This window comes from Raphanus sativus, chromosome 7 (genome assembly GCF_000801105.2).
Source record: "Raphanus sativus cultivar WK10039 chromosome 7, ASM80110v3, whole genome shotgun sequence".
In the NCBI taxonomy this organism is placed as follows: Eukaryota; Viridiplantae; Streptophyta; class Magnoliopsida; order Brassicales; family Brassicaceae; genus Raphanus; species Raphanus sativus.
In genome coordinates this window covers 10,930,950-10,945,759 of record NC_079517.1, presented here as the reverse complement: position 1 = coordinate 10,945,759, position 14,810 = coordinate 10,930,950, and the positions used below count along the sequence as shown (strand labels likewise).

Sequence of the window (14,810 nt, the reverse complement as noted above, 5' to 3'; positions counted from 1 at the left end):
AAATATTAGATTTTTATATGATACACTGTGATATAAATAGACGATTAAAATCACATAAAATAATTATTTAAAGTAATAAATAAAAAATTTGTTTAAAATGTTATACTAACAATTATGTAAATACATATTAATTTACACACACACACACACACACACAACACATATATATATATATTATATATATTATATATATATATATATATATTATCATTAGAAGAAAGAAAAAAATTGAAGTGAAAGCAAATATTTTATACAGACACGGGTCAAACTATAGAAATAAACAACAATGGCGTAAGATTTTTTTTTAACAAATTATTTTTAATTTCAAATATGTTTATATATTTTATTTATTTATAAATAATTTTATTTGTTATTAAGAATGCTAAGATTTTAGAATTGGAAAATATTATGACCCATCTCTATATTATTTTATTAGTAATTTTAAATTTATATCAAATATTTTTTTAAACTTTTAATTTTTATTATAACTACAAATGTTAATTTTCAATATAAATTTATGTTTAAATATTACAAATATATCATTTATAAATAAAAAACTAAAAGCTTAAAATAAATACCCGCCCGGTTGGGCGGGTCAAGATCTAGTTCTATTTTAAAATTAGAGTACCGAAAATACTTTTTATGTTTTATTAAATCAGAGTTTTAATCATATAAACAAAAATATTATAAAAGACAAAAATATAGTTATATTTTTGGTAAACCCAATTAAGCCAAAAATCAAGAGTATATAAACTGAACTAAATCAAGTAGTAGATATTAGATTTAATAGGATAGTTAATTATTATTTAAAAAAACGAAATAACGAAATACTGAAAAATAAATAAAAATAGACCAAGTCCGGATTTAACATCCCTCTTTCTAGTAAAAATATAACACATCAAACTGTTGCCCAAAATAACCCATAAAAATATGCATATAATAGAATGTATAATGAATGAATGAAACTAAATTTATTTATTTGGAAATCTGTTTTACACATTTGTACAAAAATAATGAGTAGATAGAGAAGGGGACATGTGGGAGACATTGGGTTGATGAGACGCATAGAGCAACATTAACGGTACTACTAATATTTGTCCTTAGAGTAGTTTAATGTTATTTTTGGTGTGGACAAATATTAAGGACATTTGAAAATATTTGATTATTGGTAGGACTTTGTAAAGTCCTTAGAAAATTAAATTAATTATTTTAATTAAAAAAAAATAGAAAACATAGAGAAAAACATGAGAAGTTACAAAGTTGAAAAAAAAAAAAATACAAGATAAAAAAACAAACATTATATTGAAATTCAAATAAACTTAATTATTGTTGTGATTCGGTATATCTCCAACTTAGCCCATATATGTTCAACCAAATCTTCTTTTAATTGATAATGGCCTGGAGTATCTCGAACTTCTGCTCGACGACCTAGTGTAGTACGGAGGTTTGTAGTCCGTTTGACTACAAAAGTGGGATCGACATCTTCTTGTTGTTGAAATTCTGTAGCGTGAAGGTAGGAACCTCGTTCATCTTCAACAATCATATTATGAAGTATGATACATGCTTTCATAATATTTCCTATTTTGTTTTTATCCCATAATTTAGATGGATTTCTAACAATCGCAAATCTAGCTTGGAGGACTCCGAAGGCACGCTCAACATCCTTTCGCACGGATTCTTGCGTTGTGGCAAATAAAGACTGTTTTTGTCCTTGTGGGAGTCGGATAGATTGAATAAAAGTAGCCCATTTCGGATAAATACCATCGGCAAGATAGTAAGCCAAACCGTATTCCCTTCCGTTGACATGGAAATTGACTTCGGGAGCGTTTCCGTTAATTATTTCATCAAAAACAGGTGATCGATCAAGAATATTAAGATCGTTCAAAGTACCTGGAGCTCCAAAAAAAGCGTGCCATATCCAGAGGTCTTGAGAAGCTACCGCCTCCAACACAATTGTTGGTTTTTCGTGTCCTCGTGAATACATTCCTTTCCAAGCGGCCGGACAATTCTTCCACTCCCAATGCATACAGTCGATGCTTCCAATCATACCTGGAAAACCACGTTGTTCTCCAATATATAGTAATTTTTCCAGATCCTCGGGCGTAGGATCTCTTAGGTATTGACCGCCAAACAAGTGGATAATTCCGGCGGTAAATTGGAACAAACAATTTCTTGCAGTTGTTTCAGCTAGTCTGACATATTCGTCAACGATGTCAGCCCCAACACCATACGCCATTTGACGAATAGCTGCGGTACACTTTTGAAGTGGAGATAGGCTAGACCGTCCAGCAGCATCTTGTGTTTGTTGAAAGTACTCAAATTCTTGGGAGAGACTATGAACTATTCGCAAGAACAATGTCTGGTTCATTCGAAACCGCCTCCGGAACATGTGGTGCGGGTAAGTGGGAGTCTCGCTAAAATAATCATTCCAAAGATTATTGTGACCTTCTTCTCGGTTTCTCTCAATAAAGATACGTTTTTTTCGCTCTTTCGGTTCTGGAATGATTTCTGGAAGTTCTAAGAAATCTTCAAACATAGAATCGAAAATTGATTCATCATCTTTGTGGTGGTAATGATAATTGGAAGAATTGGAAGAAGATGCCATAAATTAAGAAAAAAATGTTTTTATTTCTGAGAAGTAGAGAAGTTGTGCATTTTACGGGAATATGTTTTCCATATTTATAGGCTCAAGGAGTAGTATATTGTTTGTCTTGTGACACTTTTGCTTATTACATCTTGTGATTGTATTTTCTTTGTCTTCTGACCTTTTCCTTACACTTGAGTCACGAGATGGTTGAAGACAAATAAAAGACTAAGACTCACGAGATGGTTGAATTGTATTGTTTGTCTTATATTGTTTGTCTTGTGACACATTTGCTTATCACTTCTCGTGACCACCACAATAGATGTCATAAAACATTACAAGAGTGATTAAAACATTACACATTATCACATAATACCTAGAGTTTCCATTACAAGAATCATAAAAAGATGGTCATAAAAAGATACAAGAGTCATTGCAACATAAAAAGAGTTTCACATAATACATAGAGTTTGCAACATAAAACATTACACAAACATTACATAAAGATGAGGACGAGACCTATGAAAATCACGACCATAACCATAACAGCAACAATAAAATCAAAGCTAGAGTTTGATTTGTTCTTAGCCAACTCACACAACATGTTCTCCAGTCTAAGAAGCTTCTGATCAGTGTCAAAGTCACTCAACAAGCCGAGAGAATCAACCTTCTCGGCTAACTGCTGTGTGTGTCTGTCCCTGGCTCTCATCTCTTCCATGACAGCCTCGTCCCACCACTTCCAAACGTGACACTCTCCATCAGCAACATTGTCGCATGTGTAGTATCTGCGTCCAGGATCGGTTCTACTATAAGACGTCCGAATCTGAGGTTGACTCCCACAATAGCAAGTCTGCGGAAACCCGAATTCTACTTCAGGCTGGGGAGGGTACACAAACTGACGGTTCTCGGCCTCTAACTGGGCTTGGTCTTCCTGTATCAGAGCTTCAAATTCGTTGTAGTCACTGTCTGAGCCATCCCCACCAAAAGTACCAGACTGGGAAGGTTGGCTGTAGCTGTAACGCCCCATGTGTAATAAAACCTGTAACGAGCAAGTAAACTTTAAAAACGAGCAAATAAACTTTAAAAACGAGCAATCTAAACGAGTAAGGCAAACTTATGATAACGTTAAAAACATACAAACTTATGATTAATGATACAAACCTATGCTTAATTAAAAACAACCAGGAAGCATACAAACAAAACATACAACTTAATATAGAGACCGATCACATAAAAAGCATACAAACGAACCAAACAACTTAATATCTAGAAATACTCCGCGAGGAGCTTCTCTTTGGCTACTTCTTCAGCCTGAGTGAGTGTGGTGGTTTTGGATTTGGCTATCAGACTGTCTAAGATGGCAAACTTTGTCAGTTTTTCTTTCTTCTCCAAATCTTCCTTCCTCATCTCCCAAACCGCTGTATAGTCAGCAACAGACTTCCCCTTACCCATTGCACTGCGTCTTGCTTTTGCAGCCTTTACACCTTCAGGTCTTGTCTGAGCATCCTCACCAGCCTTTACACTTTCACTTGTGGTTGAAGTTTCTGAATCTGCCTTCCTCTTAGAACCTCCAGAAGATTTAGTGGGGTTGAGGTTAACCCATTTCTGCTCATACCTCAACACGCACCACGCATGTTCAAGTGTGAATTTATAGCCCTGATCAGCGAAGTATATGTCGTGGGCCACCTTCAGAACATCATTCTCATGCTGACCACTAGTAATTCTTCTCTCCGCAGCCGCATATGCACCACAAAACTTGTTGACAAGATCATTTATTTTGTGCCACCTCTGCTTGTAATTCCGATGCGCGGATGTGTCACCACCAGGTCCACCATTCAGAGCTTCGAAGAAACTATCCCCTACTCGTTTCCAGAATGTCCCCGACTTTTGGTAATTGCTGGTAATAGGGTCTTTAGAAGTGTTTAACCAGGCACTGATCAGCATCTCGTCCTCCACTGGGGTCCATTTATGTCTCTTTGCACGCTCCACGGGACTGTCTGTAGGTGGAGTTGGAGCCTCGCTTTGTTGTGAACTGAACAGAGGGATCTGCGAAGATCCAGAATGATAACTCTCATAAGGAGAGTTGTCATGATGAAGACTTCCTTCTTGACTTTGAAGAAGGCCCATATAACCAGCAGACTGGCTATACGGTGTCCTTGGATCCATAGAAGAGAGATGTGAAAGGAGAATAAAGAAGAGAGAGGACTGAACGAAAGAAGAGAAGAGAGAAAGAAGATGATGGTGATAAAATCGTTTCTGGCAAGATGGTTAAATAGCATTAAGAAGGGAGATGAGTGAGTTAAAGCAGAGAAGAGTGAAAGAAAAAATTAACTAAGACAATCATAATGACCTAACTACAAAAGTACAACTCAGTTAATACACATTACACAGCCATAACATGACATATAACTACCAAGAGACATTAACTTCAACTCAGTTAATACACATTACTTCAAGTCTAAACGCTTTGGTTCCAATCAAACTAGAGACAAATTTCAAGTTAACGAGTTCAAGTCTAAACGCTTTGGTTGCAATCAAACTAGAGATTAACTACATAACTACATGCCTACACGACTTATATACCAACTACATCACTTGGGACCTGAATAGAAAGTTAATTACCTAGAGCTCTGGACGAAATGGTTTGGTTGTCTGTCTTATTGTAGATGATCCTCGCCTCAGCAGCTTTGAAATAGGGTTGTAGATGATCCTCGCCTCACCTCACCTAATAACCTCAGAATCAAAACAAACACATTTCAGTTTATAAAAACAGAACACCAACTACTTAAAAATAAGGAGGATCGTCTCCATTCGGATTGCTAACAGATTAATAACACAACTAAAAACAGAACACGAACTAGCAAACCAAGCCAAGCAAATCAACGACTAAAAAATGCTATCAGATTCTAGTCAAAAAGCTATCAGTCTATTAATAAGACAAACGCTACAACAATACATGCAAGTCGATTGAACCAGATACGGAGTAGATCGAAAACAATAACCAAATACATGCAAATCGATTGAACCAGATACGGAGGAGGAACACTTACCCTTTAACTTTCGAATCGCAGAGAAGAGAGAGGAGAACCGCCGAGTGAACCGTCGATTGAACCGCCGACTGAACCGTCGCTTGAACCACCGAGAGATCCGTCGAGAGAACCGTCGAGAGAACCACCGAGAGAACCGGCAGAGACGAGATGAGGATATCCGTCGAGAGATCCGTCGAGAGAACCGGCAGAGACGAGATGAGGATATCCGTCGAAATCGCCTTTTCAATCGCCCTCGTTGAGAACGAAACAGACCAAGAAATGAAAATGTCGATCCATTTTTCAGACTCCCCTCACGAAAGCTCATCGGCCACTCCGGATACGACACGTTGCACGTAAGGACGCGCTCAAATGTATCTACGCTAAGGACGTCGCACTAATTTACCGATTAATTGCATTTATTTTTAATCACTTTAACGCTAAGGACATACTTTAGAACCACCGTTAATGTTGGTCTAAGTAAGAGTCAATGGAAGGAGAAAATGTTTTTGCTTGGAGGGAACAAAAAAGATGCAATTGGTGTGAGAAATAATTAAGAGTAGCTGTTTGAATATTTTTGTTGCACAATTTGAGCCTGAATCTTGTAAGTTGTGACCTCATCAATATCGCATGGTATTGTAAATTTTCTGCATACTCCAAATAAATACAAACGTACATTATTCTCTTTAACTTGACTTCTCTATCTCAGATCTCTCTGTTACTTTCCTTTTTGTCGCTTCTTTAGTTCCACATCATCGTCCCTTCTTTAGCATATGTCACCTTCCCCTTCATATACGAAACATGTTGTTACTCTTACCCCACATTTAATGATGGAATGCGACATTTTCGTATAAATTGTAGAGTTAGTTAGAACTATAAGGCGGTACATTTCTGTAATTTAAAACATCTTTACTTTTGAAAGTGAGACAATTTGGCATAATCATTAAATCACCAAAGAGTGGTACGTGCGTAACTAACTAACACGACTTTAAGAATGTTGCATGGGATGGGACTAGTCATAAGGACAACAATTAATATATTAGGTAACGCAACAAAACTACATTGAATAGACTCTGATCATCTCAGACTTTTTGCTAACTAACCTAATCACGCTCTTGTTCATGATGATGATCACGCTGTCCCCAAACCAAGAAAGTCGATAAAGTGTGGTTTCTTCTGCTCATTCATGCCGTCACCAAGCATCTCACACTTCTCGGTTTGGTTTAAAAAATCGAATGTAGTAGCCTCTCGTGTCCGTGCAGAGTAGTCGTCCACCATCATTTGGTTTTGAAGCATTCCCAACATCAACGGACTCTCATTTTCATGAGCATAACCTAAACGTTACAAAACAAAAGGAATATATACAAAACCGCATGCACTTAAGGATAAAAAAAAGTTTAAACCAAACCAAATTAAGGAAACAAAGGACAATCTCAAACCTGGGAAGCAAGGAATTGGTAACATAAGGTGGTTCTGGTCATTACTAACAAGGTGGATCATATCTGACCTAGTCGGGTCAAAACCATTGCAAGAGAGGGGACTAGGGTTAACGAGTGGCTTAAGAGGAATCAGCGTTTTCCTCCTGCGGTAAACTGAAGATTGTTCTCTAAACTTGCGAGCCATTATAACATGCCAATGGTTCTTCACAGAATTATCAGTCCTTCCAGGGAAAAGCCTTGCTATCATCGCCCATTTGTTCCCATAAAGATTATGAGCTTGCATTAGCATCTCCTCTTCTTCCTCACTAAAGGTTCTCCTGTTTATCCTGGGGTCTAGTTGGTTAAACCATCTAAGCCTACAACTTTTCCCTGCCAAACATTAACACCATAAACATCAAGAACTTGAATCTTGATTATAAAGAGAGTATTTTACTTACCGGATCTTCCTTGGAGCTTTTCGGCGATGAGGTTCCAGTTTTGTGGGCCGTAGAGGGCGACTAGTTCTTTCAGCTTAGCATCTTCAGCCGGTCTCCAATGTCCTCTCGCCGCCGAAGCTTTTGACGAGTGTCTAAAGTTTCCACAGACTCTTGTCTCTTTTTTGCTGCAGTTGCCGTTATTACTTTGATTAGGATTTTTAATCTCTTCTTCTCTATGACTTGCATAATAGTGACCACTATGCTGATAGCTGCTAAAGTCAAAAGAGAAATAGTCACATGAGGCAATCTGATCCATCCAACGGCGATGGTCTTCAGACATGTTGTTGGTTAGCGATGACCTATTAGGAAGAAGAAGACAGGAACCGAGGTGTAATGGAGAGAAATGACACGTCAGCAGGATGTATCTCCATCCTCATAGGGGGAAAAGGTGTGGTGATATTAAATACTACCTCCTCGGTTTCTTTTTGTATAATGTTTTAGAAGATAATTTTGTTTCAATAATTTGTATGATGTTTTGAAACTTTCTATGCAAAAATATTAAAACAATTGATTAAAATATTAAAAGTCAATATGTAGTTTTTGTCTTATTTATTTAGAATAGCAATGATTAAGTATTTTTTCTTACTTTTTTGTTATGATCAAGCGGTTTCATTAAAAGTAATTTTTTTTTAATTCGTGTGTTTATGCTAAAACATCTTACAAAAAAAACAGAAGGAATATTTGATTTTTATTTCTTACTATTTGATGTTTTTGTGATATTATGACGTACGGCTCTAAGCTATCTGCGTGTATGTATATGTTGTGACCGTGTTTTCTGATAAAATGTTATTAGGCAACTATTAAAAAGTTTATGGACTATCACGAACTGATTTGATAGCCAAACATGTGAAACCGTAAGGAGATTGAAAATAAGATGTGTTTGGGAAAGTGAAAGAGATACGGAAAGTTGTTAAACATCCGTAAACCGCTTTTTAGCTAAACTTTCCTTGTTTTTTTTTGTTGTTTCTAACGAAAAATTAATGTTAGTAGTTACTTACTACTATGATTGCTTGCTGGTCAAAATGTATTGTAAACCAAAATGGTTTACAATACATTATTCTGATCTCTAGTTTATTTAAAGTGTAGTCAATGTAGAAAACAGTTAGTTTCATCTCACGTGTGAGGAGCAAGAAAGAGACACTTCGAAGAAACTATGAGTAAAGTTAACCCATTCTCATTAATCAAAATGTATGTACAAACTACTGTATTTATACTCTATACAATCTCCCTATACACGTATACAAAGATGAAACTATACAAATACATATATAGGATAATAGTCCCCCTCAAGATGGGACGAAAATGTTGAGAAGACCCATCTTGCCCAACAACCTCTTAAACGGTGCAGGGTACATCGGTTTAGTAAAGGGATCAGCCAACTGTAAATCTGTCCTCACATGTAGAAGCTTGAATAAACCTGCAATCAATCGCTCACGGACACTGTGACAATCCATCTCAAGGTTCTTGGTGCGTTCATGAAACACCGAGTTATGAGCAATATGTATAGCAGCAGAATTGTCACAGAAAAGCAGTGTCTGCTTGGCCAACGGAATACGAAGCTCAGTGAGGAAATTAGTCAACCAAAACAGTTCATCAGTAGCAAGAGAAAGACTGCGATATTCAGCTTCAGCAGAGCTCTTGGAGACAACCTTCTGCTTCTTCGATTTCCATGAGATAAGAGAAGAACCGATGAAGATGCAGAAGCCTGAAGTTGAACGTCGTGAGTCTTGACACGAGCCCCAATCAGCATCTGCAAAAGCTTGAATCTGCATTTCTGCGGTTGAAGAATAGAATAAACCCTGGCCAATAGTTCCCTTAATGTAGTGAAGAACCTTGAGCAGAGCTTTATGATGACTTTTGCGAGGAGCAGAAGAGTACTGACTCAGTTTGTTAACAGCAAACGTGATGTCAGGTCGTGTGATCTGTAAGTACATCAAGCGACCAACCAATCGACGATAAGCTGCAGCATCAACGAGATCATCACGGGTACCTTTTGGAGGTTCAAAGTGAAGCTTGATGGAAGGATCCATAGGAATGCTAGATGGTTTGCAACCAAGTAAACCCGTATCATCAAGTAAATCAAGGGCATACTTTCGTTGACAAACATGAATTCCATCAGTAGACCGAGCAATCTCAAGACCTAAGAAGTACTTGAGATGACCCAAGTCACGAAGCTTAAAGTGAGACTGCAGCTGAGTCGTTAACAGAGTAACTTCAGAATCATTATTGCTGCAGATGATGATATCGTCAACATAGACAATCACACAGAGAAAGAGACCTTCAATAAGTTTGAGAAAACACGTATGATCTGAATGTGTTTGAGTAAAGCCCAGAGAAATAAGAGTGGTTGAGAATTTGAGAAACCACTGTCGCGAGGCTTGCTTAAGACCATAGAGGGATTTCTCAAGCTTACAAACAGCATTAGGAGGAAGCTTGTCCCCCTTTCTCTGTGCGTAGCCAGGAGGAAGACGCATGTAGATCTCTTCATCAAGGTCGCCATTGAGAAAAGCGTTGGAAATGTCGAGTTGATGAAGAGAAAAATTATGTATCGCTGCAAGACCGAGGAGAAGCTTAACAGTGGTGAGCTTTACAACAGGGGAGAAGGTATCATGATAATCAACTCCTTCCTGTTGAGTGTAGCCTTTAGCTACTAGACGAGCTTTATATCGTTCCACTGTCCCATCTGCGTTGAATTTCACCTTGAATACCCATTTGCAACCGATGGGAGTCTTATCAGGTGGTAATGTGCAAATAGTCCACGTGCCAGTGCCTTCCAAAGCATCAATCTCCTCATCCATTGGATCATCCCACACCAGAAGTCTCTTTGCCTCAGCATAGGTTAAGGGTTCTTTGACTTTATCGATAGACACTAAGAAAGAGAGATAAAGTGGGGATACTTTATCATATGAAAGCACAGAGGAGATTTCATGAAGGGTCGAAGATCCTATTGCATTGCAATAGTAATCTTGAAGGTAAGCAGGCTTTTTAAGTCTCCTGTGTGATGGTAGAACAGAAGGTTCAGCATCAATCGTAGTATCCGCAGTGGGCGAGATATCTACAGACGATGTATGAGAAGAAGTCTCAACATCAGGAACATTGACTTGCACAGGAGCTTTTGTTAGTAACTGATCTTGAAAGAAGAGAGAAGATGAGAGAGGAAGATCAGTACTAACTAGAGGAAAGAGCTCTTCATGAAAGATGACATGTCGAGAGACAGATATGGAATTGCTCTCGAGGTCAAGAAGTTTATAACCTTTGGTTCCCGAAGGATAACCAAGGAAAACGCATGCACGAGCTCGAGGATCAAATTTACGTCTGCCTTTAGGGGAGGTGGAAGCGTAACAGAGGCAACCAAAAGCTCTAAGAAGATCATAATCAGGGGTTTTAGTAGTGAGAACTTCAAAGGGACTTTTGTTGGTTAGAATGGGAGCAGGGAGACGGTTGATCAAGTGAACTGCGGTTAGAATGCAGTCACCCCAATAGGGTAATGGGAGATGAGATTGATAGAGAAGAGCCCGAGCCACATTAAGAATGTGTTGGTGCTTACGCTCCACAACTGAATTTTGTTGTGGAGTTTCAGGGCAAGAATGAAAAGAGAGAATGCCTTTGGATTTATAAAGAGAAGAGAATTTGAGTTCTGGAGCATTGTCAGACCTAACACCCTTTATCTTCCTATTGAATTGGGTCTCTACCATTTCTATAAAACCCGGGAAGATTGTAAGAACATCAGACTTCTTCTTAAGAAGGTAAACCCAAGTGGCTCTAGAAGCATCATCAACGATAGTGAGGAAGTACCTAAAACCATCGTGAGTGGGAGTAGCAAAGGGACCCCAAGTATCGATATGGATAAGCTCAAAGGGGTTTTTACTAATGTTGTTATGCGATACAAAAGGGAGATGTTTTTGTTTTGATAAATGGCAAATCTTACAATGAGTATCAACATTATTAGGCTGCTTAGGAAATGCTAAAACAGGTTGCATAGATTCTAATTTGGACATAGATGGGTGTCCTAATCTCTTATGCCACAAGTCTAGGCTTGAAACAGCAGCTACAAAGACATTTTGAAGGGTACCTTGAGTTGATAACGACTCTATATCCAGGAAGTAAAGATTTGCCACCTCTCTACCCATTCCAATCATTGATTCCCGAGTAGGATCCTGAATACCACAAGAAGATTCGTCAAACCAAACTCTACAGTGTAAGGCTTTAGTAAGACAGCTAACACTTAGGAGGTTAAACTTGAATTGTGGGATATAGAGAACATCGTCTAAAACTAAGTCTCTACCCAGTGCTATGGTTCCTATGCCGACAATGCTAACCAGAACTCCATTTGGTAAAGAAACAGTGGTGTTAGGGAGGGGTTTAAAAGAGATGAAAGAAGCTCTTTGATGAGTTATATGATTGGTTGCCCCTGAATCTATCACCCAAGCATTCATAGGAGTTGTATTATTCGTCATTGAGCAGACATAGGGTTTATCACTACCGGTAAGAGAACAATGAATAGAGGGATGAAAATTACCGGAGATAGGACAGACACTGGAAGAAGAAGGAAGGGAAACTGAGACAGAGTGAACTTCTGGAGTGGGATGATTCGCTGGAGTCTGGAGTTTGCTGCTGAGGAAAGATACTAGCTGTTGGATCTGTGTTGAAGATAAATCTGTAGCATTCAAATCACCAGCTGGAGATGTATCAACAATAGCAGCATTTGCAGACGGAGTGTTAGTCAGCGTATCACTCTTTGGCGTAGGTTTCATGCTATTAGGATAGCCATGTTTCTTGTAGCACCGATCAATAACATGACCAGGACGGTGACAGAATGTACAATATGGTCTATCCCTTCGCTGATAACCACCAGAAGAAGGTTTAGCTGAGTTCTGATCATTAGACTGAGAGACCTGAAAAGCAGCAGGAGCTTCCAAAGTTGAAGTCTGAGTGTGAGCAGCACGATGACTGTCATCTTGATCCAGAAGATTGAAGACTTCAGAGAAACTAGGAAGAACTTTCTTCATAAGAATCCTGCTACGTATGTTCTCGTAGTTATCATTGAGTCCCATAAGGAAATCAATGATGCGATTGGTCTCCCGTTCTGTGATAAGATCTTCAATAGTGTGATTAGCACTTTGAAGACTAGAGAGTTCCTCCCACAATGACTGAGTCTTCGTATGATATGAGGAGAGATCCAAGCTGCCTTGCTTGAAGGAATGAAGTTGATGACGAAGCTTGTACAGTCTTGGAAGATTAGATTTGTGATAGCGTGTGTGAAGATCTGCCCAAATATCCGAAGCATTCTTGAAGTAAAGGATACTCGTGTAGATCTGTTTAGTCACACTATTCAACAACCAAGACTTGATCATACTATTGCATCGACACCAGATTCGAAAGTAAGGATCATCTTCAGAAGGCTTAACAATGGAACCATCAACGAATCCTAATTTGTTCTTAGCCTCAAGACTAGTGGTCATCGCGATGATCCAAACACCATAATTGCTACCATCTAAAGGTTCCGCAACTAGAACTAGTCCAGGATGATCGGAGTTAAGTAGATGATAGGGAGAGTGAAGGTTATCAGGTGAATCGGATACCTCAAAGCGAGCCACAGATGGAGGATGAACAGATCGAGTGAGGTCAGGAGATTCGGTGACATCGCGACGTTGATTAGATCCAGAAGGTCTATCACGAGTCATCGGAGAAGTCGGTGATTGAGATTCCGGAAGATCCGGCGAAGAGCGACGATACTTCGATTTGCAGTTTCGTTTCCCCATTGATATGGATCTCGAGCTCCGATGTCAAAGACGATCTGAAGTTGAGCTGAGATTGCACAGGGAACGATGAGAGAAGCGAATCGAAGACGGCAGAGAGATGATCGGAAAGATCCGAGAAGACGGCGGAGGAAAAAAAAAACGGTTACGGTGAGTGAAGACGGCGGAAGTGTCAGTTAGAGAACGAGCTCATATCGCTCTGATACCATATGAGTAAAGTTAACCCATTCTCATTAATCAAAATGTATGTACAAACTACTGTATTTATACTCTATACAATCTCCCTATACACGTATACAAAGATGAAACTATACAAATACATATATAGGATAATAGAAACCTAAGCTCATTCTCTTTATGGTCTCTCCACTTTCCTTTTCCCGGCTTCTATGGATCTTTGTTTTTTCACTTTTTTTTCTTTTACAAATTTTCACTTAAATCACTTAAATGCCATTGACAATGACAATATACATCGAGTTGTTTCCATGGCTTTATAAAGAAAGTGGGAATACTATTAAGGGTGAATCTAAACAAATGAAGTAGTCATAACTAACTGGCAACATGTGATTTGACAGTCTCTGTCTCTTGTAACCACAATCACTTTTCTTAAACACACTTCGCTATCCTTTCACTAACCTCTCTACCTGAAAACTGAGAGAAAATGAGAGGAAATTGAGTTTTGTTGGTTCAAAATGAGAAAATTGGTTAGAAATTGAATTCTTGAGCTTTTAGGAGCTTAAAATGGCAGTTCATGGTGGTCGGACATTGTTGTAAATAAAAACAAATGTTTTAGGTGTAACTGAATTTTTGTCATTTTCGGAATAATTGAAAAATTAAATAATAATGACAATGTTGTAAATATTTCGAAAATGTAAGGAGGGTTTAAAAATTTCATGGGTGAATAGTAATGACAAAATAAGTTGATTTTAGAGTCGACTTGAAATTTTAAGTTGTTTTTGAAAAACTTCCAAATATAAATTAAAAATGGTAAGGTAGATTGTTGAATTTTTTAAAACAAACTATTATAGAGATTAAAAATAAAAATGATGTTGAATAAATTAGGTGGAAAAAAGAGAATATGATGAAAAATATAGAAATAGAAAAACCATGTTGAAAAAATGGATGTTGAAACTATTCTACATGGTTTTGAGATTTCCGCTACAATATTATTATTCATCACGTAGTTAAAGAGTTTCCGCTGAAATATTATTCATCACGTCATATTCCCCTATATATTAAAGGAGAATATTTAAAAAGTTATAACATGTAGTTTGTACTAAATAAAAAGTGCTCTGCTTAGTTGTCACGTAATTGAAATGATAACTTTGCTTATGCTAGGGAAAATATTATAATATATAGTATGTTCATTATAGACCATTCATTTATCAAATTGAAATTTATTATTTATTCTTTCTTTAAATAAAATCTACGGAATTATCTAATGTGACTAAAATATATATCGCAATTAATGAATTTAAATAATTAAGATTTGCTAACAATATGTATATTTTCTATTATTTTTGTTT

At 37.6% G+C, this 14,810-nt stretch overlaps 3 protein-coding genes across 3 annotated transcripts; all 3 read right to left on the bottom strand.

Annotated features, from left to right (window-relative positions):
* Positions 1-1,461: 1,461 nt before the first annotated feature.
* LOC108815360 (uncharacterized) lies at positions 1,462-2,605 on the bottom strand. Its single transcript, XM_056991337.1, has 2 exons — positions 1,619-2,605; positions 1,462-1,530 (listed from the first exon to the last, which is right to left on the bottom strand). The coding sequence occupies exons 1-2, from the start codon at positions 2,603-2,605 to the stop codon at positions 1,462-1,464; spliced, it is 1,056 nt and encodes a 351-aa protein (XP_056847317.1).
* Positions 2,606-3,693: 1,088 nt separating this feature from the next.
* LOC130497645 (glutathione S-transferase T3-like) lies at positions 3,694-6,087 on the bottom strand. Its single transcript, XM_056990610.1, has 2 exons — positions 5,635-6,087; positions 3,694-5,309 (listed from the first exon to the last, which is right to left on the bottom strand). The coding sequence occupies exon 2, from the start codon at positions 4,748-4,750 to the stop codon at positions 3,851-3,853; it is 900 nt and encodes a 299-aa protein (XP_056846590.1). The 5' UTR covers positions 4,751-5,309; positions 5,635-6,087; the 3' UTR covers positions 3,694-3,850.
* A 420-nt stretch (positions 6,088-6,507) lies between these two features.
* LOC108816747 (transcription factor MYB105-like) lies at positions 6,508-7,917 on the bottom strand. Its single transcript, XM_056990617.1, is given in 4 exon segments — positions 6,508-6,944; positions 7,050-7,418; positions 7,487-7,803; positions 7,805-7,917. Coding segments are annotated over 4 exon segments (987 nt in total). The 5' UTR covers positions 7,903-7,917; the 3' UTR covers positions 6,508-6,741.
* Between the last annotated feature and the right edge of the window lie 6,893 nt (positions 7,918-14,810).

Excerpts from the sequence above, each read along its gene's own strand:
- LOC108815360 (XM_056991337.1), bottom strand. The coding sequence starts at position 2,605 with ATGGCATCTTCTTCCAATTCTTCCAATTATCATTACCACCACAAAGAT. Across the intron at positions 1,531-1,618 it reads TCCAAGCTAGATTTGCGATT|ATGAACGAGGTTCCTACCTT; the intron begins GTTAGAAATCCA and ends TGATTGTTGAAG.
- LOC130497645 (XM_056990610.1), bottom strand. The coding sequence starts at position 4,750 with ATGGATCCAAGGACACCGTATAGCCAGTCTGCTGGTTATATGGGCCTT.